At 39.4% G+C, this 25,213-nt stretch overlaps 1 protein-coding gene across 1 annotated transcript in view; it reads left to right on the top strand.

The window, feature by feature from the left end:
- The first annotated feature begins 356 nt into the window (after window positions 1-356).
- The window catches only part of SYN2 (synapsin II), a 202,732-nt gene continuing 177,875 nt past the window's right edge, over window positions 357-25,213 (top strand). Inside the window, exon 1 of the mRNA XM_086697399.1 lies at window positions 357-937. Coding sequence (XP_086553525.1) covers window positions 546-937 — 392 coding nt within the window. The 5' untranslated portion in view covers window positions 357-545. The remainder of the gene's footprint in view (window positions 938-25,213) is intronic.

Below are 25,213 nucleotides of genomic sequence, written 5' to 3'. Positions count from 1 at the left end.
TTCCTCACCTCATGGTGGGGCGGCTGACACCTCTCTTCCCTCCAAAGAGCGTGGGAACAGTCTCCTTCGTCTCCATATCGGATGGGACTTGGCTCTTTCATCCCCAGCCAAATAGGTGGTAGGGGTCTCGGTCCTCTTTTCCCTGTTTTCGGGGAGCATGACTGGTTCCCACGCTCTCCCCACAGAGCTCCGCTCAGGTTGCGAGAGACCTGGCCGTCCCTACGGGTTAAGACCCCAGACCTAGCGGCTTAGGCGCCCGGCGCGCAGGCGGCGAGTCGGGGGCGGTGCCCGCTCTGCGGCGCGGGGCGGGGCGAGCAGTGGCCCCGCCCCAGGCCCCGCCCGCTCCCTGGCGCGGAGCCTCCAGCCGCCCGGCCCGCCCGGCCCAGTGCACCGCGGCTGTCTGCTGGGCTAGCGCGCCGCGGACCCGGCCGCAGCCTCCTCAACCGCCTCAGCCGCCTCAGGCTCCAGCCGCCGTCGCCGCCTCAGTCTCGCCCTCCGCGCCGCCCGGCCTCGCCGCCTCGCGCGCCCCCAGCCCCTCAAGCCAGATGATGAACTTCCTGAGGCGCCGGCTGTCGGACAGCAGCTTCATCGCCAACCTGCCCAATGGCTACATGACCGACCTGCAGCGGCCCGAGCCCCAGCAGCCGCCGCCGCCGCCCCCCGGTCCGGGCGCGGCCTCGGCCTCGTCCTCGTCGGCGCCCCCGGCCGCCTCGCCGGGCCCCGAGCGGAGGCCGCCGCCGGCCTCGGCTCCTGCGCCGCAACCCGCGCCACAGGCGGCCCCGGCGCCGTCGGTGGGCAGCAGCTTCTTTAGCTCGCTGTCCCAAGCCGTGAAGCAGACAGCCGCCTCGGCCGGCCTGGTGGACGCGCCCGCGCCCGCGCCCGCCGCCGCCAGGAAGGCCAAGGTGCTGCTGGTCGTCGACGAGCCTCACACCGACTGGTAGGTGCCCGGCCGCCGCCGCCGCCGCTCGGGGCTCCCGGGGCCTGCCGGGCAGCTGTGGAGGCCGCGGGGAAGGCGGTCCCGGGGCGCCAAGGAAACGTTTCGGACCCGGGAGAAGGGGGGTCTGCATGGTCCCGCAGTGGGGAGATGGCGGGTGAGCGTGCGTATGGCGGGGGGGCGCGGTGGAAAGGTGAATCCTGAGGTGAAATATTTCCTCGATTCTCTCAAATCCCTCACGACACATAAAAAGAGCTACTTTCTGCAACAGGGAAAAATCTTAAAAAATAGAGTTTTGTTTGTTTGTTTTCGAAGGGGAGGTGGTGCAGAGGAAGCCGACTTTCAGCTTAGACACATCAAAGCTCAGGTGAAACATTCAAAGCCAACAACAATTCTATATCGTGAGTCACGGAGTGAATTTGCAGTGGAGATCGGTGTTGTGCGGGGAGAGGGTGGTGGGGATAGATTTCACCTGGCTGGATGAGGGCTTGTATCCGTAGTGACATCAACGTTGGTCAAGGAAAACATGTGAAAGCCCAGGTGTACAGAGACTTGTTCCCATGGAGCATGGCTTAAGTCTATTTAAGAATATTAAAATTCTTGTATTTTGTGCAGCAGGGAGGGGATTTGTGGATTTTTTCATTTGTTTTTGTTTTAGGAAAAAATATGTGTGTGGGAGGGGGTTGTGGAAGTGATGGCCTTTTCCAGCTGGAAAGATGACTGAGGTAAAATATTCTGGATCATTAAAGGGGCACAAACAGAGATCTACCTTAATGCAGTAGACGGCAACTTCAAGAATTCTTTCTTTCTTTCTTTCTTTCTTTCTTTCTTTCTTTCTTTCTTTCTTTCTTTCTTTCTTTCTTTCTTTCTTTCTTTCTTTCTTTCTTTCTTTTTAAGGGATATTCAACTTAGAATGGTGAAGGCTGGGGGGAAGTGTTACCTCTAGTTGGTAAAAGCTGAATGAGGTTCATTTAAGACACATCAGTTTAAAGAGGTTCTATTTTATGTAGCAGGAAGTTGGCCCAGGGGATGAATGGGGTGGGTGGTGATGGTGGAATTGATGGGTGAAGGGCTTGAAGACATGAAAGGCAAGAGCCTGGTTGCCCCCGCCCCAGGAATACGGGAAGGGTTTTATTTTTTTCTCGTTCTCACAGGGGTTGAGGTTACAGACTGGACCCAAGTGCTTCCTCTCGAGAGTGAGGCACAGAGGGACCACAGAGCTGTTTATCTCCATTTCCTCTTTTGGCTTGCTTCACTGCTTTTCTCTATCATTTTCTCACTGGGAGACTTGGAGGGAGGGAGTACTGGCGTGGGTGTGGTGGAAGTGAGATGTAGATGTGGAGATGCACTCCGGCTGGCCCCTAATATGACTACTTTGAATAGTCATTTGGGTGACTTGCGTAGTTGCCTTTTCTCAGAACAGTGGAGTAAAAAATCTTAAGGGATCTTTGTTAGGAAATGACAAAGGTACTTGCAGGAGTGTTTGCGGAAAGTTAAGAGTATATGGTGGTACCATAGGGAGCCCCCTGTAATTACTCTTAGTTCAAATCAGCAAGTGCTTATTAAGTGAGAAAGGTTGGTAACTAAGCTTTACTGAACATATGTTATATGTCAAACCCTGTACTAGGTGCTCTAATATATAGCTCATTAAATTCTTACCACAAAACTGAGGCTTACAAAAAATGGATAATGTGTTCCAAGTCATAGAGCCAGCAGATAGTAGACCCACGATTTGAACTTAGGCCCGTTTGACTCCAGTAGTGCCACTCCACTATGCTATGTTCCCTTACTATTTTGTTATTATATTATTGGCAATATTAATAATTAGCTCCCTCTATAGGGTAGGCACTGTAGGGGCCTTACAGAGAGCTCACATTTGGGGAGACAAAATGGAAACATGAAATGGTTAACAGAAAAGAATCTAGAATTATTTCAGACTAGTGTTTCAGGCATTCAATAAATGAAGTGAATGGGAGAGCCAGAGTTATAGGAGAAAACTTCACAAAAGATGAGTCTTGAAGAAAGGCCAGGAAAAGGAGGGGAAAAATGGGAATGATACTGGTGCTTCATTTTTTTATGCAAGAATCTGACACTCCTGTACCTTGTCCTGATCTCCTATCCTGTTGAAGGCATTTGTTTTGGGTTTAATTACCAGTTAGGTACCTGCAGGTAGGAAGACACTCATTTGTACGTGTATGATGTGGCTGCTGTAGATTTGTGTTTATCACTAACTGTTTCAGTGGCTTGAGATTTGAAACTCTTCTTGGGTATTTTATTCTCTAGGAAGACTGCCTGCCCGGCATGAACCAGAGAATTTGCTTTGCCCTGGAGACTAGACTTCTGATGGAAGTAATAGAAGCCATTTTCCTTTGGGCTGACTCCCAGCTGTTTTCGGATTTTCTCTGAAGTAATAACATTGATTTATTAAAACTCATAAACCCAGTTTGAGTTTAGTGCTTGACAGCATTTGATGCTTCTCTGTTTCTGTGCTTAATAGCAATTCTCAGGATTGCAGATTTTGTCTGATATCATGCCTAAATGTGTTAAAAACATCTCAGTTAAATATTGTTGAATGGTTTTATTGGAAGTTCTCTGTAAGTTAGGGAGCAGGTGCCTGCTTATGACAAGCAGAGTGCCTTAACAAGGTGCTTTTTGCTCTAAAGGCAAATTTTAGTAAATTTGTTTTATTGTTTAAACTGTCTAGATACCATTCAGTGAGCAGGTGTCATATGTGCCTCCTATTATTTTCCTGATGCTTGACTAGGAAGTCAGAGTGTAGCTTCCCAGTAGAATTTAAGAATATCAGTCTCATCTGAATTATAGAATGCTAAAATAAAGAGGGTTTTAACAAGCATTTAAATAATTGGAGATTTAAAAGAAGGGCTTTAAATAGGCAGCCTTCAGAGCAACTTTAATATAGATTAAGATTACTTCTAATGTTTACCAGTGTAATTGTGAACAATGGAATTTGGGGACTTTGCCACTGACTAGGTTGTTGGGAAAATTGGGAGGATATTTCTGTCTCTTTTGATTTAACTGTGTTTTCATTGGTTGCTAAAGATCTTTAGGTTAATTGCACAGTGAAGAATCATTGAAAAAATGTATCTGCTTCACTAAAAAATGAAATCAAGATCATTATATCCCTTATTAGTAATTATTGTTAATATTTTAAAAATATATACATATTGCCTGACAATGCATGTTTTCTTTTAAGGTTCATGCCTAAGGTTGAAGTGCAGTTAAGATTGAACTCTAGGAGCACGTGGGTGACTCAGTCAGTTGGGCATCTAACTCTTGATTTCAGCACAGGTTATGATCCCAGGGTTGTGGGGTTGAGCCCTGAGTCAGGTTCCACGCTGAGCATGGAGCCTGCTTAAGATATTTTTTTTTTCTCTCTCTCTCTCCCTCCCCCTCCCTGGCCCCTCCCCTGCTCTTGCTCTCTCTCTCTAAAAAAATAAATAAATAAAATAAAATCACTGAACTCTTATGATCTCTGTGTTTAAACAAGGAACAAACGTCCATTTGGATATGTTGTTTTTTCTGCATATTACACTCTCACTGGTGAAAAGGTAAGTTTTCTCTCAGATTTTCCTGACTCCATTTTCAGCGATTTCAATAACAATGATGAAGTGAAATTTTTCATCTTAGCATCTCTCAATGTTTGGTTTGAAAATCAGTGTAGCACAGGCATTCTAGAGACTATCTAGATGTTCTAGAAACTGCAGATATGGTAAATCCACAGGTGTTTATGGAGCATCTTCTCTGTATAAGGTATATATTCTAAGAAAAAGGAGACATAGTATCTCTCTTTTAAGATCTTTCTGTCGAGATGGAGAGATAAGCATACATTTTTTTTTTTAATTTACTAAAAACTACCCCTTGTATTCAAAGAATAACAGTCCTTGGATTAACAGCATTGACATCAACCAGGAGCTTATTAAACTACAGATTATCAGGTCCTCATGCCTACTGAATCATAATTTGCATTTGAATAAAATCTCTAAGTGATTCACCTGCACATTAAATTTAAGATACACTGAACTAAACGGTATGTAATTAGTGCTAAAGGTGTGGCAACAACACCAACTACTGTCATTTATTGGGTAACTGCTCTATGTGAAATGTTGTATTAATAAGCTTTTTACAAATATTATTGAATCTCTACCATAGCAGTGTAGTACTATAGAAGTTTAAAAGAATGAAAAATGGGTGCGGGCTAGAAGTGGGAAGGGAATGCTTCATGGAAATATAGAGATTTGAATTGAACCTTGAAGAATTCGAATAAAAAAAGATAGGTTTGGCTCAGTCCAGAGAATGGATAGTATAAGGAAAGTACAGTGGTAGAAAAGACAAAGGCCGTGAAAAGACTGGATTGATGAATTACTAGGCAGCACCTACTTTCATTCTTTTATAGTCCAACTTTGGCCATATTATTAAGAATAGGGGAATTCAAAGTATAGTAGTCTGAACCAGTGCTTGTTAGAGGCTCTAGAAAAATATTTGAATTGGAACTTGGGAGGAAGCTCAAATGCGGTTTGAAGTTTCTGTCTGCTAAATATTTTGTCTGTGTGTCCTGTTTCTGACTGGTGAACGTAAAACACACTGATTCCATAAAATTTCATTGTTCGTAAGAGCAGTAGGCAATAGCTTAGAATTCTAGATGGTTAGAGCTGGAAGATCATCTGGGTACTTTATAAATGGGAGAAATCTTGATCTGAAGAGGGGACAGTGAGTTGTTCAAGGTTATTTAACTAGTAAATGGCAAAACCAGAACTAGAATCTAGAACTTCAGTCTCTCTTCTAAGCTATCTCTCCCCACTATACCACAGTACCACTCTATCCCTCTGTTTTGCTATCTTTCTACCTTTCTAACTTTTATCTTTTTCCATCCCTGATTCTTTCAAGGACTGATAGAGACTTTTCCTTTTATAATTATCGCATTTGAACTCAAAAGAACCTGAATGATCATCTAGCTGTGGAGAAATGGAATGATTTGCCCACCAATGAGAAGTTAGAGAATGGAGACTAGAACTTACATCATCTGACTCCAACTCAAATTTCTTTCTACTCTTTTTGTTTTTTTAATAACTGATAAAATTTACTGAAAAGATTGATTTAAGCATCTGCAATGGTGACTTCAACCTTCACTCCTGGCTCAATCCTGATGGAGGTAATTTGTTTAACAATCCCAGAAGGACTGAAAATCAGTAAGTCGCTTGTGGATCCTCATCTGAAAATGATTCCAAGTCTTAGAACCTTCACCACAAGGAGATTTTCCTTTAGTGATTCTCAGAGTCTTGGCAACTGAACTGGTCCTTTCACTTTGAGATTCTTTTCCTTTGTACCTCTGGTCAAGTCAGCGCATACGTTCTCCAAAGATACCGGGTTGTGGCTGGTTAGAGTTATTCTGAATTGTTGAATTCCTGCCTCTGGTTCCTGAGTGTTTTCCCAGTGCTTTTAAAAGCCATGGCTGTGGAGTGGCTTCCTGATCATCTTGTTCCTGGGCAAGAGTGAACACTGGTGAGTCAGGAGCAGGAGCAAGGCATCCAGGGCTCCACTATAGCTGCGACCGCATCTTCCTTAAAGAGGTCTTTCTACTCTTAAGTCACTCTTTAAGCAGATCCCTCAAATTAATCCTTTTTCTCCTTAAAAATACTATTTTTGTCTGTTTTAAAGATTCTTTGTGGAATTCTTTAATGAATACTTTAAAAAGAGCCACACGAGTATCATGCTATATTCACACCAATTTCACTGTCTTATTTGTGTTATTGTTGTTTCAGGAAAGGTTATTGTAAAATGGTTGAAGGAGATTCTTAGAGGCCTAGTAATCAAAATCCAAAAATATAATAAGGTTAGTCGGACTGTGGTACAATGATGACCTTCCTTTCAGGGACCCATTTTTACCAGTGTCCGTCTCTACTTGAGATTGCTTCCTGTCTTTCTGTACCAAGTTCAGATCTTTAATAACATTAGCCTTTTCAGTATCTTGCTAAGCAAGAAGTAGTGGAGACCCAAACAGTAAGTTTTCCAGAGTTGTATACCTTCCTCTAAAATTGGTAAAACAGTTAACTGGGATCTGTTCAGTGTAGCTGAACATCTAACATAAGCCAGATGCTGGAGATATAATGATAAGTTGGGCATAGGCCTTGTTTATGAGGATCCTCCAGTCCAAGAGGGAAGAAGACAGACATTTAAAAAAAATTTTTTTAACGTTTATTTATTTTTGAGAGATACAGAGACAGAGTGTGAGTGGGGGGAAGGGCAGAGAGAGAGAGAGACACAGAATCTGAAGCAGGCTCCAGGCTCTGAGCTGTCAACACAGAGCCTGACACGGGGCTCGAACTCCCTAACCATAAAATGATGACCTGAGCCAAAGTCAGATGCTTAACTGACTGAGCCACCCAGGTGCCCCAAAGAGGACAGATATTTAAATAGGATTTATTATAGTATGGTAATTAGCATGTGTACGATGCTATGAGAACACAGAGGTGGGTTGTCCTGGGAAATGAAGATGTGGGTAGAAATGATTAGGCCGTTAAAAATGTGCCATTGTGTATCCTTAGGTAAACTATTTTGCCTCCTTGGTTGATTTTGTAAAATCTGTCAAATGAGAGGATTGAAACAGACATTCTCTAAGATCCTTTACAGCACTATATTATTTCCATGTTACAGTTTTGTGCTATTTTCTTAAAAAAAACTTTATAATTTATTCTATGGCATAATGCTTGTAAATCTTTGGAAGAAGAGGCATAGGTCAATAAATGACTAAACATCTCTTTGGATGAAAGGCTCATCTTTGAGTACTCTCCATTCAGTAGCTCTTTCTTACCTCCTCAAAGATGGGAATTGGGGACATGTGGTTGAATTTCTTTCTTCCTGATAGACCTAAGAACTTTTGTATACGTATGTTGAAGTATTGGCTGAAAGCCTTTATTTCTTGATCCCTGCCATATACACTGTGCTGAGCAGTTTATATAACATACACATACACATTGTCTTACTTTATTCTCACAGTGATCCTGAACAGTAGAAAGAATATTTCATAGATGAGTAAACAAACATAAAAGTAATCACTTGCTCAATATTAGTTAAGCTGTTAAGCTGAAATTTCAGGATCTGAACCCAGATTGCCAGATTCCTACACACACACAAAAGACAAACTTGCCAGCAGAAAAAATTAGATTATTTTTTATTATAAAAAAGGTTTCTTTTGCAAAAGGATTTACCATGATTCATTAATTTAAAAAAAAAATATATATATATTTTTAAATTTACACCTGAGTGAGTTAGCATATAGTGCGATAATGATTTCAGGAGTAGAATCCAGTGATTTACTTAAATAGTAAGCACCCCACTGCTTTTGAAGTTACTCAATTTACAAAAATTTTATATACACACAGCTTTTTCAGAATCATATCCTTTTTTTTTTAAATTTTTTTTTAACGTTTATTTATTTTTGAGACAGAGACAGAGCATGAACGTGGGAGGGTCAGAGAGAGGGAGACACAGAATCTGAAACAGGCTCCAGGCTCTGAGCTGTCAGCACAGAGCCTGACGCGGGGCTCAAACTCAGGGACCGTGAGATCGTGACCTGAGCCGAAGTCGGCCATTTAACCGACTGAGCCACCCAGGTGCCCCAGGATCATATCCTTAAAGAGAGTGAGGGCATGGTTAAATGTAGTGGCCTCAGGATGTAGAGTTGCATACTGTTTTTAGTGTTTAATGGCACTCATGCTATATGTGCCCCTCTAAATCTTGTAAGACCTTCTGCATACTCATTGGATGGCATTGTCATTCTTTGTTTTAGCTTTCCACATAGATGCAATTGAATACCACAAGGCTACATATAGTTTTCCAGAGAGAGGAGAGGATGATAAAAAAGGTTTCTCTATTCTGCAGACATTACTTCAATGCAGCAGAAGGAAGTAACCTAGAATAGGGCAGGAGACCTATAGAAAGAATAAAGTGAGCAAATACCATAGATCTCTGAACTCTAAAGATGCTCATTCAGCGTGCCTATGAATGGGAGGAAGTATACTGGCCTTGTTTGTTGCTTGACAGCAGGCATTTCTGAAATTGTAATCAGTTCATGTAAAATTACAAAGCAGATTATGATTATATTCAGTCATTATATTCAGTCACTCTACACTTCTCTTTTCAGCAGCATGAAACAATATGAACATACAGGACTAAGGGTCAGAAGACCTAGGGTTGAGACCTGGCTCCACCATCAACCATATGACCCTCTCAGAGTTACATAACCTCACTGAGCCCCCTTTCCCTCTATTTGACACATTTTTCATTAGACACTCACTATATGCCAGACAGTATTTTGGGTTCTGGAATAATACAGACAAAAATTCCCTTATGTGTAAAATGGAATAATAGCATATATATCTCATAGCGATGTCATGAGAATTGAATAAAACAAGGTTTTGGAGAAGCATTTTGTAAAGGGTAAAGAGCCATACTAGTGATTGTTGCATCCTTCTTTGTTTCCACATGCAGGTACCCAACCTATCTTGGTCCTTTTGTTGAGTTCCCCAGATCTTATTGTGCAGTTTATTATCTATTTTGTACATTTCAGGGGTGAGAAATATCTTAATTTTTTTGGATTGAAGTCTGTTCATACCAAGAATTTTTGAAGGTTTTCTTTGGTATTTTTTGAAAGGAAACATAATTTAGTCTGTTTTTTTGTTTTTTTAAATAAGAAACATTACCCATTTGACTCAACTATATTAACAATTAGGGACAGGACCACATAAATCCTTATTTTATTTAATAAATGAATTCTAAAATAGCTCTGCTGCAGTTTCACTTGTGACTAATTAAGGAAGGGTGGTCACAGAGGGAGAAATGAAGGAAGAGAGAAACATAGAATGGCTTTAAAAGGTGTTCCTGTATTATTTTCTCCTATTCAATCTATCTTTCATATTGCATTCAGAATATTCTTTAAAAAAAATTTTTTTTTACATTTACTTATTTTTGAGAGAGCACGAGCAAGGGAGGGGCAGAGAGAGAGACAGACTCAGAAACTGAAGCAGGCTCCAGGCTCTGAGCTGTCAGCACAGAGCCAGATGCTGGGCTTGAACACATGAATCATGAGATCATGACTTGACCCAAAGCTTAACCAATTTCAGAGTATTCTTAAAACAAAAGCATTCACTGATTTTCTAGAGTTAATTTCCTTTTAAACATTCTTCTCTAACTCATTGTTGCTTGTGAGGATTATTTACAACCTCCAGTTTATCTTTTCAGACTCATTTGTCACTACTCTCTCAATCCTAAACTTTGGCTATATTCTGGATTACACTCTTTCTGAACACGTAACTTGGGTTTCAGTATTCTCTGCTATTATTACACAGTTCCTTTAAAATGCTCTTGTTCTGCTTCTCTCTCTTACCTCAATGCTCATTTTCTTTATCCCATTTTCAGAGCATGAGGATATTGTCTATTGTTTAAAAAAGCCCCATCTCCTCCAGCCTTCTCCATGTCTTTGCTCTAAATTTCACCCCTTCTATTTCCTTCTTTTCATACTCTTGTTTTCTACTGGTTGGTCCATCCTTATAAAGAAAGGAACAAGCAAAATCTGCTCTTTGCCTTCTTAATCACTCTTCCAGATATGAAAGAGAAATCTCACTTTTGTTCCCACTTCCTTATCCTATATTTGCCCCCTTGCACTGAGAGCTTTTACCTTTTCCATAATACTGAAATTGTTCTTGCTAGGTTACCTCATTGCTAAATCCAAAGGAAGGTGTCAGTCTATACTTTAAATGATTGGCTTGACTGTTTCCGATTCTGTGTCTCCCTCTCTCTCTGCCCCTCCCCCGTTCATGCTCTGTCTCTCTCTGTCCCAAAAATAAATAAACGTTGAAATAAATGATTGGCTTGATACTGTTTATCTTCTATTTGGAAGTCCCTTGGTTTCTGAATATGGCAATCTTTTTTTCATACTGTCTTTTTAAAGTTCCTTCTCTTCTTGGTCTTTTCCTTTGCTTACCTCATTAAATGTAGGTGTTCCTCAGGGCCCCATCTTCTGCCCATTTCCTTTTTCACTCTACATATTTTCCCTGGTCCATCCACTCTCAAGATTTCAGTTACTTCCTAAATGCAATCAGTTCCCAAATCTCAACCTTTAGACCAGAACATTGTCCTGATCTTTACATGTATGTTTAGTTGCCTGCTGGACATCTCCATTTGGGTGGTTAAAGGTGACTCAAGGTCATTTGTTTCAGTATTGAATTCCTTATCTTCCCTTCCTATTCCAGCTCTTCTTATATTCTCTGTTTCAACTGAGGACACCATTAGTTGTCTGTTTCAATTTCTCATTAATTTCACCTAGAACTTTTGCATGCCTCATCATGATTTCCACTTAATAGCTTGAATGAGCTATTTAAAATACAAATGTGGGGCACCTGGGTGGCGCAGTCGGTTAAGCGTCCGACTTCAGCCAGGTCACTATCTCGCGGTCCGTGAGTTCGAGCCCCGCGTCAGGCTCTGGGCTGATGGCTCGGAGCCTGGAGCCTGTTTCCGATTCTGTGTCTCCCTCTCTCTCTGCCCCTCCCCCGTTCATGCTCTGTCTCTCTCTGTCCCAAAAATAAATAAACGTTGAAAAAAAAAATGAAAAAAAAAATACAAATGTGACTCTTTGACTCCTTTGCTTAATGCATTTCGTGTCCTATCCCATGTCTGATATGTAAAGTTCATGGCCTCCTGTGATTTGACTCCTGCTTACTTCTTCAATCTCCTAACCATTTCCATCCCTAAACTTCAGTTTACAGGATTATTGAACTATTTGCAGTTCCATATACACATTATGACATTCCTTCCCTTTGTTTATGCTTTCCACTCCTCCTGCAATTGCTTTTCTTCTACTTTCCTTCCTTTTCTTGACTAAACGCATATTCACCTTTTGAGACTGAGATGAATATTTCCTTTATCAGAAATCCTTCTCTTAGCTCCTGGAATATATTGGGCATCTCTGTCCGCTCCATGCCCTCTTTCAGTCATGTGGATATCTTTATCACTGGACTCAACACAATGATTGGTTTATGTGATAGAGTTCTTTGCAGCAGGCTTAGGGTATTATTCATTTTTATATCCTTAGCATCCAGCAGAGTGTCTGACACATAGTTTGAGTTCAGTAAATCTTTGCCAAATTGAACCTAGTAGAGTGAGATCTAGAGAATGAAAAAAAGGATAGAAGGGAACAATGGTGAGGAAGAAGTATTCTAGGATTAGAGTATATCTTATTATGTTGGAAATCATCTTACTGCAAATATAACTCTTTTTTTTTAATATATTTTTTTAACGTTTTGTTTATTTTTGAGACAGGGAGAGACAGAGTATGAACAGGGGAGGGTCAGAGAGAGGGAGACACAGAATCCGAAACAGGCTCCAGGCTCTGAGCTGTCAGCACAGAGCCCAACGTGGGGCTCGAACTCACGGACCGTGAGATCATGACCTGAGCTGAAGTCGGACGCTTAACCGACTGAGCCACCCAGGCACCCCAAATATAACTCTTAAAATGCTTTTTCTCTTATGCTGTATGAAATACAAATTAACTTAATTACCAATTTTCAAACAGTCCAAATCATAAATCTTTAGAGATTTAGCTCTGAATGAGAGCCATACCAGCCCACAATACTGGAAAATATTATCTAGCCCATGGGAGCTTTGAACAGAGCAAAGGCAAATAGAATAAAATTAAGGGTTGAGGTTCTCCTCCATAGATTATATTGACACTTAGCTCTCAAGAAGCTCATTTTTCTGAAGTTCTTCTCTTCCCTCAGCATGAAATACTCATCTTGGGCCACCCAACATGCTTGTTTCTTTCTCCTTAGTGAAAAAATTCTTTTGGTTTACCCAAAGGATAATTCTGGAGAACTAAACAACATTGTGACTGAAAAATGTTGACATACACAGTAAACTTTTCATGATCTGACTTTGGTTACCTCTTTAGTTCTGTCTTTGACCCGCACCCACTTTGATAGTCATGACAAACTACTCAGGTTTAATGGAATGTGCCATGCCCCTATGTTTTACTACTCCTACTACCTGAGAGGCTTCTTCTGTGTTTTTGCCTGGATAATTTTCAAGACTCAGTTCAGTTGTTGACTGTTAATAGAGTCAAGACTAGATTTACTCCTTCCTTAGTTCTTTCAATTTGTGTTAGAAACCATAATATACTTGCTTGTCTCATAGCAATTAACTTGTTGTATTATAATCAGGTTTTACTTGTCTCTCTTCTCATCTTCTCACCTTCAACACTGAGATCTCCTTGAAGACAATGACTATAACTTTAATTTTGGTATCCCCAGCATTTGGTATGACAAAGAAGGTTTTCAATAATTATTTGTTGTATCAGTCAATGACTTATGAAAAAATTTCTGAGAGACAGAGAGAGAGAGAGTGAGTGTGAGTATATGAGTGGGGGCAGAGCAGAGAGAGGGAGACACAGAATCCAAAGCAGGCTCCAGGCTCTGAGCTGTCAGCACCAAACCCGATGCAGGGCTCGAACCTCACAAACTGCAAGATCATGGCCTGAGCCGAAGTCGGACACTTAACCGACTGAACCACCCAGGGGCCCCAAAAATACTTTTATAAATTGTAAAATGGTATAAAAGCATTAATTATTGTTATTAGCCTCCCTTGATGATAAACCTGCTCTTCCACTCTCTAACATACCCTTTTCTGATGGGCATAAACACTCCATGCTTGTTCTTGGGAGAATAGCCGTGTACTCTTGATTTCTTCCCCTCTTTCAGCCTAGCCACTAACATGTCTTTGCTTACTTGAGCCTTTCTCAAATTTTGGAGTCAGTTCTTTCTTTTCTCCTTCTGTCTAGGACCATTCATCCATTCCAGTCCTCCTAATTACAGCTATAATAACTTTCCAGGATATATACCTCTTATTTATTTCTCTGTTCAAGAGACCTAGCAACTTTATGCAATAACTTTAGCTTGAGGTAATCTGCAAAAAGAGGCTTGGACTTTGTAGGAGGCAACTGAAGTCCCTTTTGTTCTGTTGCGGACTCTAATCCTTGAAAGGCCCTAATATTCATAATAAAACTCAATTGAATACTGTTTCTTTTATACTTCCAGGTTCCAGTAATAATCCAGAGAGGGAGCTGTATGTGGGGGGGACATGCTGGAGTGTCCTATGCCCCAAGTCTCATGGTGCAGGGCTCCAAATTTGATGGTATGTAGTGGGATGTGGTAGACCCTATGACACAACTCTAGGGTTACATATGGATATATTTTCCTCTTCAGCCCCTATTATTCCCTGATGGTGAGAATTTAAATTCTATTGAGTGCTAATTAATGCTTTACCTATTAGACAAAAGGGCACCAATGAAAGATTGATCTGCTAATCAATCAGCAAACATCTAACTTCAGTGTGTTAGTTGCCATTAAGACCACAAAACCAGTTAAATACTTAGATAATTATAGAATATATGCTTTCAGCCTTGAGAAGTTGTGCAGAATCTCAAGGAAGACAAAAATTAGGAGAGTATGGTAGAAAGAACATTGAAGACATTTTAAAATATCCAGATTCAAGTGTCTACTCTGCCAGTTAACTTTTTGTGTCATCAAAGGCAATTTAAGTCTTTAAGCTTCAATTTCTATTTCAAAAATTAGGATTTTGGGTTAAATCATTTATCTTCAGAAATCAAGTGATTTTTAGAAATCAAGTGAGTTCTACAGTTTAGATTGTTTGACAGCATAAAGGGTTTTTCAGATGAAGGAAGAGATTGCTGTGGGCTGAGGAAGTCAGAAAATGTTTCGCATAAGGGGTAGGTCTGAGCTAGCCTTTGAAGGCTGAGGGAGATTTAGATTAATGAGGAAGGAGAGATGCATTTCACTTAACAGGAAAAGAAAGCAAAAGCATAACAGTAATGGGTAATGTGTGTGTAGAGAAGATTTAAGCTAGTTAGTGTACAGGTTTCAGGGCAGGGAAAAGAGAAAGTTTGGGTAAGCAGAGTGGGAGAAATGATGATCATAATACATAATCTATTGGGTATATGACAGGCAGGCATTGTTCTATACAGATTTATTAACTTATTTACTAGGTTATGAAATAGGTTATTATTATTAACTTAATTTTACAAGTGAGGAAACTAAAGCTCATAGTGAATCCAGGGTTTGAACCCAGGTAATCTAGTTCTGAGTCCATGCTTTTAATCAACTTGTTGTGTAATCACTAGAGAACAGTGTTCCAAATTGCTTGCCCCTGAACACCTTGATGTTTCTTATCTTCAATGACAGAGACACACATTTGACCTTGGGCAATTTCTTATTCTGTCTGAACTTCAGTTTCTTCATCTGTAAAGAGGAAATAAAATATATCTCAAAGGGTTCTTATGAGAACCTATTGAAATAAACTGAAAACATCTAATCATAGTCTGGGACATAGAGATGTTCAATAAGTGTTCCACCATGATGAGCAGATTTTGACAACAGCATACCATATGAGTATTTGTAGGAGACTTCAAGTCAAGTAAAATTATTTGTAGACAGATTTCCATGACACTAAAAATAATTTAGAAAAAATAGGACAAACCTAGATGAATATTCCTTCATTTTGGTTGTAGTAGTTGGTTACATATAGTTTAGAAAACATTGATTACTAGTGTTTTGAAAGTCTTGGGGGAAGATATTTTTGAGATAGCTTTGTTCTTTGAGTGCTATCACATTCATTGTCTCATTTAATCCTCCACATGATAGTATTTGTGGGGCATAATTAATGTTATCCTCATTTTATGCATGAAGGAATTAAGATGGGGAGATGAGCCAAGCTCACATAGCCAGGAAGTGATAGAGTCAGGACTAGAACCCAGGACTAGACTTCTTTGACTTTGGATTTTGTATATTTTTCTACTAGCTTCCTAGACAGAGTTGCTGGTGTCATAGAACTAGGTGGATAGCTAATCTAGTTGGAAGCTTATATTAAGTGGACAAGAATATCAGTTCTTTCAGCCATTTAACAGGCATCTTTGTTTTCCAAGGATATTAAGCTTAATGATTTCTCTTTAATGCTGCCTTGAAATTCTCTTGCAGAAACTTCTGGGTTCTGACACAAAAAGCCAATGAACAGTGCCATGGAAGGTGGTGACAGGAAGGTTGAGACTGATACTTTTTGGAAAGAAGGGAACCAAAAAACCTCAAGAAGCATCATAATGTTCTGTAAAGCATAGGAGATTTGGAGTCAGATGGTCTGGGTGAATTCAGGTATAGCAAGTTGCTATCCTTTTCTGAATCTCAGTTTCTTCATCCTTAAAATTGTAGTAATAATGCCTGCCCTTCTTTCTTCATGGATTGTTGTGAGGTCAAATAGCAAACTGTAACACACAGATTTAAATATATATGGATTGAAGCTATTGCAACAGGTAGGATTGAGAGTTGATATGAAGAATTCTCAATTTCCTCTTAAGTATTGTCATGGGCAGTTTTTCTAGTTATTAGGAGTAGGAATTTAGGGGAGCAAATATATTTTTCCTAGTATCAGGGCTGTTGATTATAGTAAGAACTGTGGAGGTGGTGAATTTTGTTGTGGTTGTTGTTGCTGTTTTACTTTTCTGTGCCTTCTCTCCCTGTTGACACCTTTCATTCTGAGTCCATGGACATATGTCCTGTGACTTGGGTGGCACTCATTCCAGAGGTAAACATATTTTTCTGAAACAATTTGGGACAGGAGGTCTTATTTTTCAGTGCAAGAATTAGTCTGGTGATTTTTAGGAGCTGAAATGAGGAATTTGGAGGAAATTTTAGTGGCTGGACACAGTGGTGGTTGGAACCGCCTCGAAGTCAGGAGTTTCGTGGAAATTGTAGGCCAGATTATTGTCGGTATCCCTATCTCCTAGCCTTTAATTTTCAGTAGGCTAAGTTAATCTTTGCTCAGCTAGAAGTTGTGAATGGTTATTGGCAATTCCTTTTCACAGGTTTTTGCTTTTTCATAGAAGGAGTTGGAAAATAGAACAATTTCTCTAATCCTAAATAACGAATAGTGGAATTCCAGCCCTAAGATTGGGAGCAGAGGAGAGTCCTTCCTTATTGCTACTTGCCCACATGAAAAGTCTTCTCTTTGAAAGAATAATTTGTCAGTTGACTTGGCAAAGTAGGATTAGGCTGATTTTCCTTTAGCTCCTAGATGACTTATGCAGTCATTTTGGTTGAAAAAAATATACTCAACTTAACTTTGACCCTGGAAGGAAATTTAGGATTCTGTAATAAAGTCATACATATAAGTAAAACTTGATAATTTCTTACGTACTTTGACTTGCAGGTGTCATCTCACTTAATTGGCACCTTAACCTTGTGATGTAATTTGGTATAACTTCCTGTTTTGATTATGAAACCAAAGCTCAGGTAGATTGTGATTTGTGTATATAGTTACAACATGAAATAGGTAGAGTGACATCTAAAATCTAGATTCTTCTTTCTCTGTGCTTTTTTCTCCTTACTTCAGTGCCTCTTTTCTCTATGTAGCTAAAGTACTTTCTGAGCCATTAGTCAATTAGGACACTTTTGCCTAAAAGCACTAAGGATGGATAAAAAAATTGCTTAAGCTGGAAAGAGCCTGTATGGCCTGTGACAGGTGCTGCGTAGGTTGGTTGAAAAACAACTTAAAGATAATCTCCTTTCCCTATGTGTTTTTGTTAATGCTTATAATATTTTTATGATTTAGAATCCTTCTGGTGTTTCTGGTATATTTCAGATTGATTTTAAGTTGTCAGGAAAGGGGATTTTTGACTCCAGAGCTCAATTCCTTTAAAGCTTCTTATTTTCCTTTGTACCTGGAAATTTATTTCTTAGCCAGATTTTAGGATGGTGTCAAATTTAAGTTCCTACTAAAGAGACTGTTCTTGTGATCTATTTTTTTCTGCCTTCTTTTTTTCAGGTAGCCAGTCCCTCTTGCTACATCCTACCCCTTAATTCCAGCAATAATTATATGCAAAGTTCTGAGAGTCAAAGGGCAGTGGGTTTGGGGGTAGGGCAAGGATATGAAGCTCCTGTCCCTTCTGATTCCATGTGTTCCTCCCAAATTCTGGGAATACCAACACCCTCTGTCTTTTTCCACACCTTTGGGAGCATCTCAGCAGTGGTCTTGAGGAAATAAAGACTTCCCAGAGATTTTTCAATGGTTGGTTTGGTTTTTCCCATCAATAGAGCTTAAAAAAAAAAAAAAAAAAAAAAGGCACGTACAGATCAGCCTTTTGCTTACTTTTAGTGGTCTCCTTTCCCTCTCCGTCTTGAGGGTATTTATTATGAAGTTTCCCATGTTATTTCATTCATTTTTTCATGAATTATTCTGTAGGAACTGGCACTATAATGCTGAGCACAAGAGACATTGTCCTATCTTCACAAAACTTATAATTTATTTGGAAAGATAGTCAAACAAGCAATGTAATAAAGTAGGATTTATAGTTATGTCAGCATGATTAAAGAAAGTTTTAAACAGAACATATTTCTCTCATAATTTTGCCATAGCAATAGAGAAGCTGCTTCTACATTTTTCCACATTCTCTTCCAATATTTGACTATATGCAAACTTATTTTTTACATAATTGTGATTTTTATGTAGCCATAATTTCATATTGTTTTTTCAGTTATAATTTTTACATGTTGTTACTTACATTTTTTTTTCATAGCACTTGTACCATGATTTATCCAATTATATTTCTATTAGAGAACTGTATTGACTTCAAATTTTTCATGATTATTGCATAGTAAGACTATAGGCATTCTCAATTTTCAGGTAAGACTATAGGCATTCTCAATTTTCAGGTAAGACTATAGGCATTCTCAATTTTCGGGAAAGGAACTACTTGATCAAAAATTATGAAATATGTAGCTTTTGATAGATATTACTATACTGTTTCCTATAAAAAGTTTTTCCTGTTTGTAGTCCATCAACCATTTCTACCTCACTTTTCAGCACATTATTATTTTTTTAAATATTAATAGGATTAAAGGCAATATTTGAGTGTTTTATAAAAATATGTGTATTTATTTGTTTTGAGAGTGGGGGAGGAGCAGAAGAGAGAGGGAGAGTGAGAATCCATGAGGGACTTGAACTCAGAAACTGTGAGATCATGACCTGAAATCAAGAGTCAGATGCTTAACTGACTGAGCCAGCCAGCCACCCCAAAGCAATATTTGAGTGCTTTAACATGCATTTCTATGAATACAGGTAAAGTTGAATGTTTTCCCTAATGTTTGTTTATAAATATGTGAAACAATTTCTCTGGACTTGGGAAGTTTACTTGTTGATTTGCTTGGGACATTTTGATTTTGAATGGGACATTTATTGTTGATGAGGAGGAATGGATGACAGTGGGTAGAATGTCTTCCTGGGGATTACGTCTAACTTGGCAAAAACTTTTGTAATGGTGGAGTCGAGAGTTGGATTCTTTGAGCTAAAATCAGTACTACACGTGGGGTCTATACTAGGCTGTGAGTTCTTTTAGGGCAAAGGCTATGTTTTATTATTTGCCTCAGCTTTTTAGCATGCTGGCTGATAGTAGGCCTCAAAAAATTATTGAAGGAATATGAATTTCTTGGGAGCACTGGATAAGCTCCTTCTCTAAATATTATTCTCATCTCTTCTTAAATTGCCTAAAATGTCACCATTTAAGATTTGTTCTTTGGATCTTAAAGATTTTCTAATCTTGGAGTCCTCTAGGAATTTATTAATACCTACAGGAGGATGACTATGGTGGTCTCAGGCATCATATTGGAGATTACAACCACACTGAGAGCAACACTCCGTATGAATGGAATATAGAATAGACACCTGGTGGTGGAGGAGTGGAGATGGGGTGAGAGATGCTCAGAAGAGTAGTAGGAAGTTGTCGAAATAAACCTTATCTATCTCAGAGAATCCCAGGAATATGAGAATTGGAAAGTAATCTTAGTGGTCACCTGAGCCTTGGTGTCATTATGTATAAATGTCAATGAGAATGTCTACTTTTTAGGGTTATCATGAGATTTTATTGAAATTAAGTAGTTTATGACAGCGCTTTGTAAACTCTGAAGTGCTATGTGGAAAAAAAAAATCATTGTTATCATCACCATCTCATGTAGGAAACTAAAAATAGGGAGATAAAGTTACTTTTATTTTTTCCCAGGAGCTAGATTTATTTTTTATATTTTGCTGCCAATCTTTATCATATGAAGATGAAATAGAACTTTCTAAAGTATTATTTTCCCCCAAGGGAATAGTGAGGGAGGATGGAGGGTGATGGGGGGTAATTTTGAGGGGTGAATAGACTTTCTTAAGCTTTTTACTACTTTTGCAAATGATTAGTTTTTTTCTCAGTCCTTTTCCTAGGGTTGAATGAAAATAACAAGAAGAAGATAAAACAACACAAGTATGGCAGAGTGGGCCATGTTCAGATGCAGTCAGTGATTTGATAAGAAGAAATCATGAGCTGATCCTGGAATAGTAGATTGGGATCTGATAAGAAGAACCTTGAATGCAAAGCTCAGAGATGTAGTCAGTGGGGAATAGTGAAGGTTTTGGAGCAAGAGAGTGATTCAATCAGTGCCTTCCTTGGGAAGGTTTATCTGGAGACAGTGTAGAAATGGAGGAGGAAGAACTTGTGTTGGCCTGGAGACTTTAGGAGCATATTTTGGTTGTCCATCTATGAGATACTGGAGGCTTATAGTAGTGGGACCATGACAGTGAAGAAGGGGTTGATACAAGGATGTCAGAGAGTGTAGTCCTTGGCTAAAGGAGCTCTGGGGCCTTATGGCCTTCAGTCTATTAACTCTTCCAGAGGCCTGTTTTCCTGGTAAACTTTTTAAACATTGAAGTATTAAAGTGCCAAATAATAAATATATAGTTCATTGGGTTTTGCAAAGTATAAAGTACAACACAAGTCAAGATACACAACATAACCAATACCTGCTAAGCTTCTGTAATACCCCCTTCTTGATGACCCTGAAAGCCCATAATATACATGGGCCCCCTTCTGAGACTTAGTACTTATTTGTCCCTGCAAACAGCAGCCTCCTAACTAGGTAACCCTCCCTATGCCCTCCCCCGCCCCAGTCCCTCAGTCTCTTCTGCCTCCCCACTGAATCTCTTAGCAGCCAGTCATTAAGACTGTCTCAAGGTAGGTATTATACTGGCATATCTTTTGCTCCAGCTGGCAGGCTGACGGAAGAAGCTCCCATAGCATTTTTAAGGCTAGTTAAACCTCTTATTTCTCTCTCTCATCAGTTTTCTTCATGTAGCTTTTTACCCCCAAGAGTAGGAAGACAAGAATGACAAGTAATAGGGCTAGCTGACAGGAGACATGGCCCTAGTACTAAATTATTGTATGCCCTTAAATATCACATATCCCTTCTCCTGATTGAAGTTTTATAATTTATAAAAAGAAGGTGTTGGATTGGGGTAACTGGTTCCACAGACCATTCTCAGGGCTTACTGTGGGAAGACTCAAGTGGAGATACTTTGGATCCTCTCTGTATTATTACAACCAGAGCAACTCTGGTTTTATTTGTTGCGTATGTATTGACCTTTCTCCTGAGATTTTAGTTAAAGCAAAGGATTATATAACAAATATATTCTTGAAATCCACTAAAAAGATCTCTTACAAGTGAAAGTATTACTTGTGAAAACTTTGTGAAAGAATGGCACAACAAGGATGAGCAAAATTTTTACCTTTAACATTTTCTTTGTATGCACAAGGCCTTCATGCTATCCTCTGAACCTGAGGGAATGGAGGGGGTATACTTAATTTTGTCTAGATTGGGAAGGATTAACCAAAGAGGAGGCATCGGAGCTGAATTTAAAGGAAGAATAGAAATTCACAGGGTGAATTAGGAGATTGAGGGGAATAAGGCATTTCAGGAAGAGGAATGAGGCAGGAAGGCATGAAAAGACACTTATTTTGGAAATATTGTATTCTGGGTGTAGATATGTGTATGATGAAAAGGGGAACAAAGGAATGCTAGATGATATGGGTTGAGAGGTCAATGGGCCCTTTTTTAAAGGGTCTTGAACATTATAGTTATAGTGATGAGGACCAATGAAAAATTGTAAATATCATTTGAATTAGCACTGCTAGATGAATTTTGGGCTCCTTTAGATTCAGGACCCTTGATCCGCACAGCAGTGTTTATAGCTATGGCAATTGCGAAGCTCACACACTAAGAAGTGATTTTGATTAGAGAGAGCCTTGGATCTATCCTAATTTCTTCTTCTTAATTGGCTTAGAGTATCAGATATATGTGTAATGCTTGGGTAAAGACTAGGGGAGTAAAAGGGGCTCTGTTGATGGGCAGCCAGTCTCCACACTGTAATGAACTCAGTGGTGTCCTTCCCATTTAAACTCATCATCAGAGGTGGAAGTGGCAAGATTGTAGTTTTACCTCCTGTGTGAAAAATTAGAGTCAGTCTTGTGGCTCAGGCTTTTCAGATCTCCTCATTCTGCCCCTGGAAACATGTGTTTATTTGTAATGCATTGCATTTGTGGTAATTGGAGCAGCGTGCCTTTTCTTTCTTCTGTCAAACACCTGTCTCCCTGCCTAGAGAGCCTCAGAACCTGATGTAATGAGCCTGTGAATTGTATTAGGTTGGGAATCAGGTTCCAAATTAAACACATATGAAGGTGTCCCACCCATTTGCTCCATTTTTTTCATTTGTGCCCTTGAGATGTCCCTAGACCTCATGTCCCTAGATATCATGAGTCCCTAGATCCACCGGTTGGGGACACATTTCATGTTGGGGCACAGTATCTGCCCATTTGGTGGGGCCAATGTCAGCTTCATCCATTTTACAAAACTGAGAAGGACTGAACTGACATTGAAAAGTTACTATGACTAGGCACTTAACATATATTATCTCTTTGAATCCTTACACTTTCAGAGAGGTGCTGTTGCCATTTTACATATAAGCAGATGGTTAAGTAACTTCCCCAAAGTTGCATACAGCTAGAAAGTGGTGAAGATTTGAATTTTTGTCTGAGTTGAAAATCCGTGTTTTTTTCTACTTCTTGACTCTGAAGGCAGAATAATTATGCTATTAGAGTCATAGAAATTTCACAGCCGAGTGGGGAAAAGCTTAGGGGAAGGATTTAAGGCATCAAGGTCAGAAAAGAGGTTTTGGAAAATTGACATTTAATCAGAAGTAGAAGGTATACAAAGTAATAAGTTATAAGCAATTCTAGTATTTACCCCACTTTGGGAATGAAGCAGATTATGTTGTGGCTAGTGATGAGTTTAGATAATTTCCAGGTATGAGTCAGAGCAGGAGATTGATATGCTATGTAGCTAGGGCTTTCTTTTAAAAAAAATGAGATATAATTTTAATACCATGAAATTCACCTTTGGGACACCTGGGTGGCTCAGTCAGTTGAGTGTTTGACTCTTGATTTCAGCTCAGGTCATGATCCTAGGGTCATAGGATTGATCCCCACTTTAGGCTCCTTGCTGAGCATGGAACCTGCTTGAGATTCTCTCTCTCCCTTGGTCCTCCCTCCCCCACTCATACTCTCTCGCTCCCTCTCTCAAAAAAAATCACCTTTTTAAAGTATACAATTCACTGATTTTAGTATATTCACAAGGTTGTGTAACCATCAGCACTACTTCCAGAACATCTTCATCATTCCAGAAAGAAGCCCTATACCCTTTGGCAGTCGTTCCCCATATCCCCTTTCCCTAGCCCCAGGCTAATCTACTTTTTGTTTATGTGGATTTGCCTATTCTAGACATTTTATGTGTGTGGAATTATATAATATGTGACCCTTTCTTCTGTGTTCAGCTTCTTTCACTTAACATAGTGTTTTCAAGGTTTATCCACATTGCAGCATCTATTAGTGCTTAGTTCCTTTTTTAAAAAAAGTTGATTTATTTATTTGAGAGAGAGAGAGTAAGCAGGTGAGGTGTGGGGCAGGGGTGCGTGGGGGAGAGAAAAAGAATCCCAAGCAGGCTCCAAACTGGCAGTGTGACATGGCTTGAGCTGAAATCAAGAGTTGGACGCTTAACTGACTAAGCCTCCCAGGCACCCTAGTACTTGGTTCCTTATTATAGATTTTATTCCTTTTTTCCTTTCTATACAATATTCCATTGTATGGATAACCATATTTTATCCATTTATCAGTTGATGGGCATTTGAGTTTTTAACACTTCTGTGCTATTATGAATAAGACTGTTATGAGTGTTTATGTACAAATTGTTACATTAACATATGTTTTCAGTTCTTTTAGGTATTTCTCCAGAGTGGAATTGCTGGGTCATGTAGTAACTCTTTTCAACTTTTTGAGAACCTCCAAACAGTTTTCCAAAGTGGCTGGTACCATTTTACATTCCTACCAGGAATGTCTGATGGCTTCACTTTCTTTACATCCTTGATGATACCTACTATCTTTTTTTTTTTTTTTTTTTTTTATGGCTATCTTAGTGTGTGTGATTTTGACTTACATTTCCTTACTGATTAAGAATGCTGATCATCTTTTCATGGGCTTATTGACTATTTGTATGCTTTTTGGAGAAATGTCTATTCAAATCCTTTCCCATTTTTTAATTGGGTTAATTGGGTTGATTTAATTGGGTTTTTGGTTATTAGAGTTCTTTACATGTTATAGATATAAAAGTACCTTACCAGAGATATGATTTGCTAATATTTTCTCCCATTCACTGGGTTGTCTTTTCACTTTTTTTGTCTTCCTTATTTGACGTTGTTGTTTGATATTGTTTTTTAAAGCATGAAGTTTTTAATTTTGTTGAAGTCCAATTTATTTTTTATTTCTTGTGTTTTTGACATATATCTAGGAAACCATTTCTTATTTCAAGGTCACAAATATTTACATGATCTATGTTTTCTTCTAGTTTTTAGTTGTATCTCTCACATTTGGGGTTTTGAATCATTTTGCATTAATTTTTACGTGTTGGGTTCTTATACATGTGGATATTTGTTTTTCCCAGCATCATTTGTTGGAAATGCTTGTTTCCCCCATTGAATTGTTTTGACACACTTGTTGAAAATCAATTAATGGTAGAGTTATGGGTCCATTTTTGGATTCTCAGCTCTATTCTATTGATCCAGCAGATTCCAACGGTTCATTATCTACGTCAATACCAACACCATGCTGTCTTCATTATGTAATTTTGTAAGTTTTGAAACTGGAAAGTGTAAGTCCTCCAACTTTCTTTTCCAAGATTTTTGTCTATTCTGGGTTCCTTGAATTTCCTGATGGATCTTGGCATCAGTTTGTCAATTTCTGCAAAAAGAGCTGGAATCTTGATACAGATTGCATTGATCTATAGATTA

The sequence above is a fragment of the Puma concolor genome, chromosome A2, assembly GCF_028749965.1.
Source record: "Puma concolor isolate L17-30 chromosome A2, mPumCon1.1.hap2, whole genome shotgun sequence".
Classification (NCBI taxonomy): Eukaryota; Metazoa; Chordata; class Mammalia; order Carnivora; family Felidae; genus Puma; species Puma concolor.
Note: the sequence above shows the minus strand (reverse complement) of the source record. Positions and strands in the feature narration are given on the sequence as shown.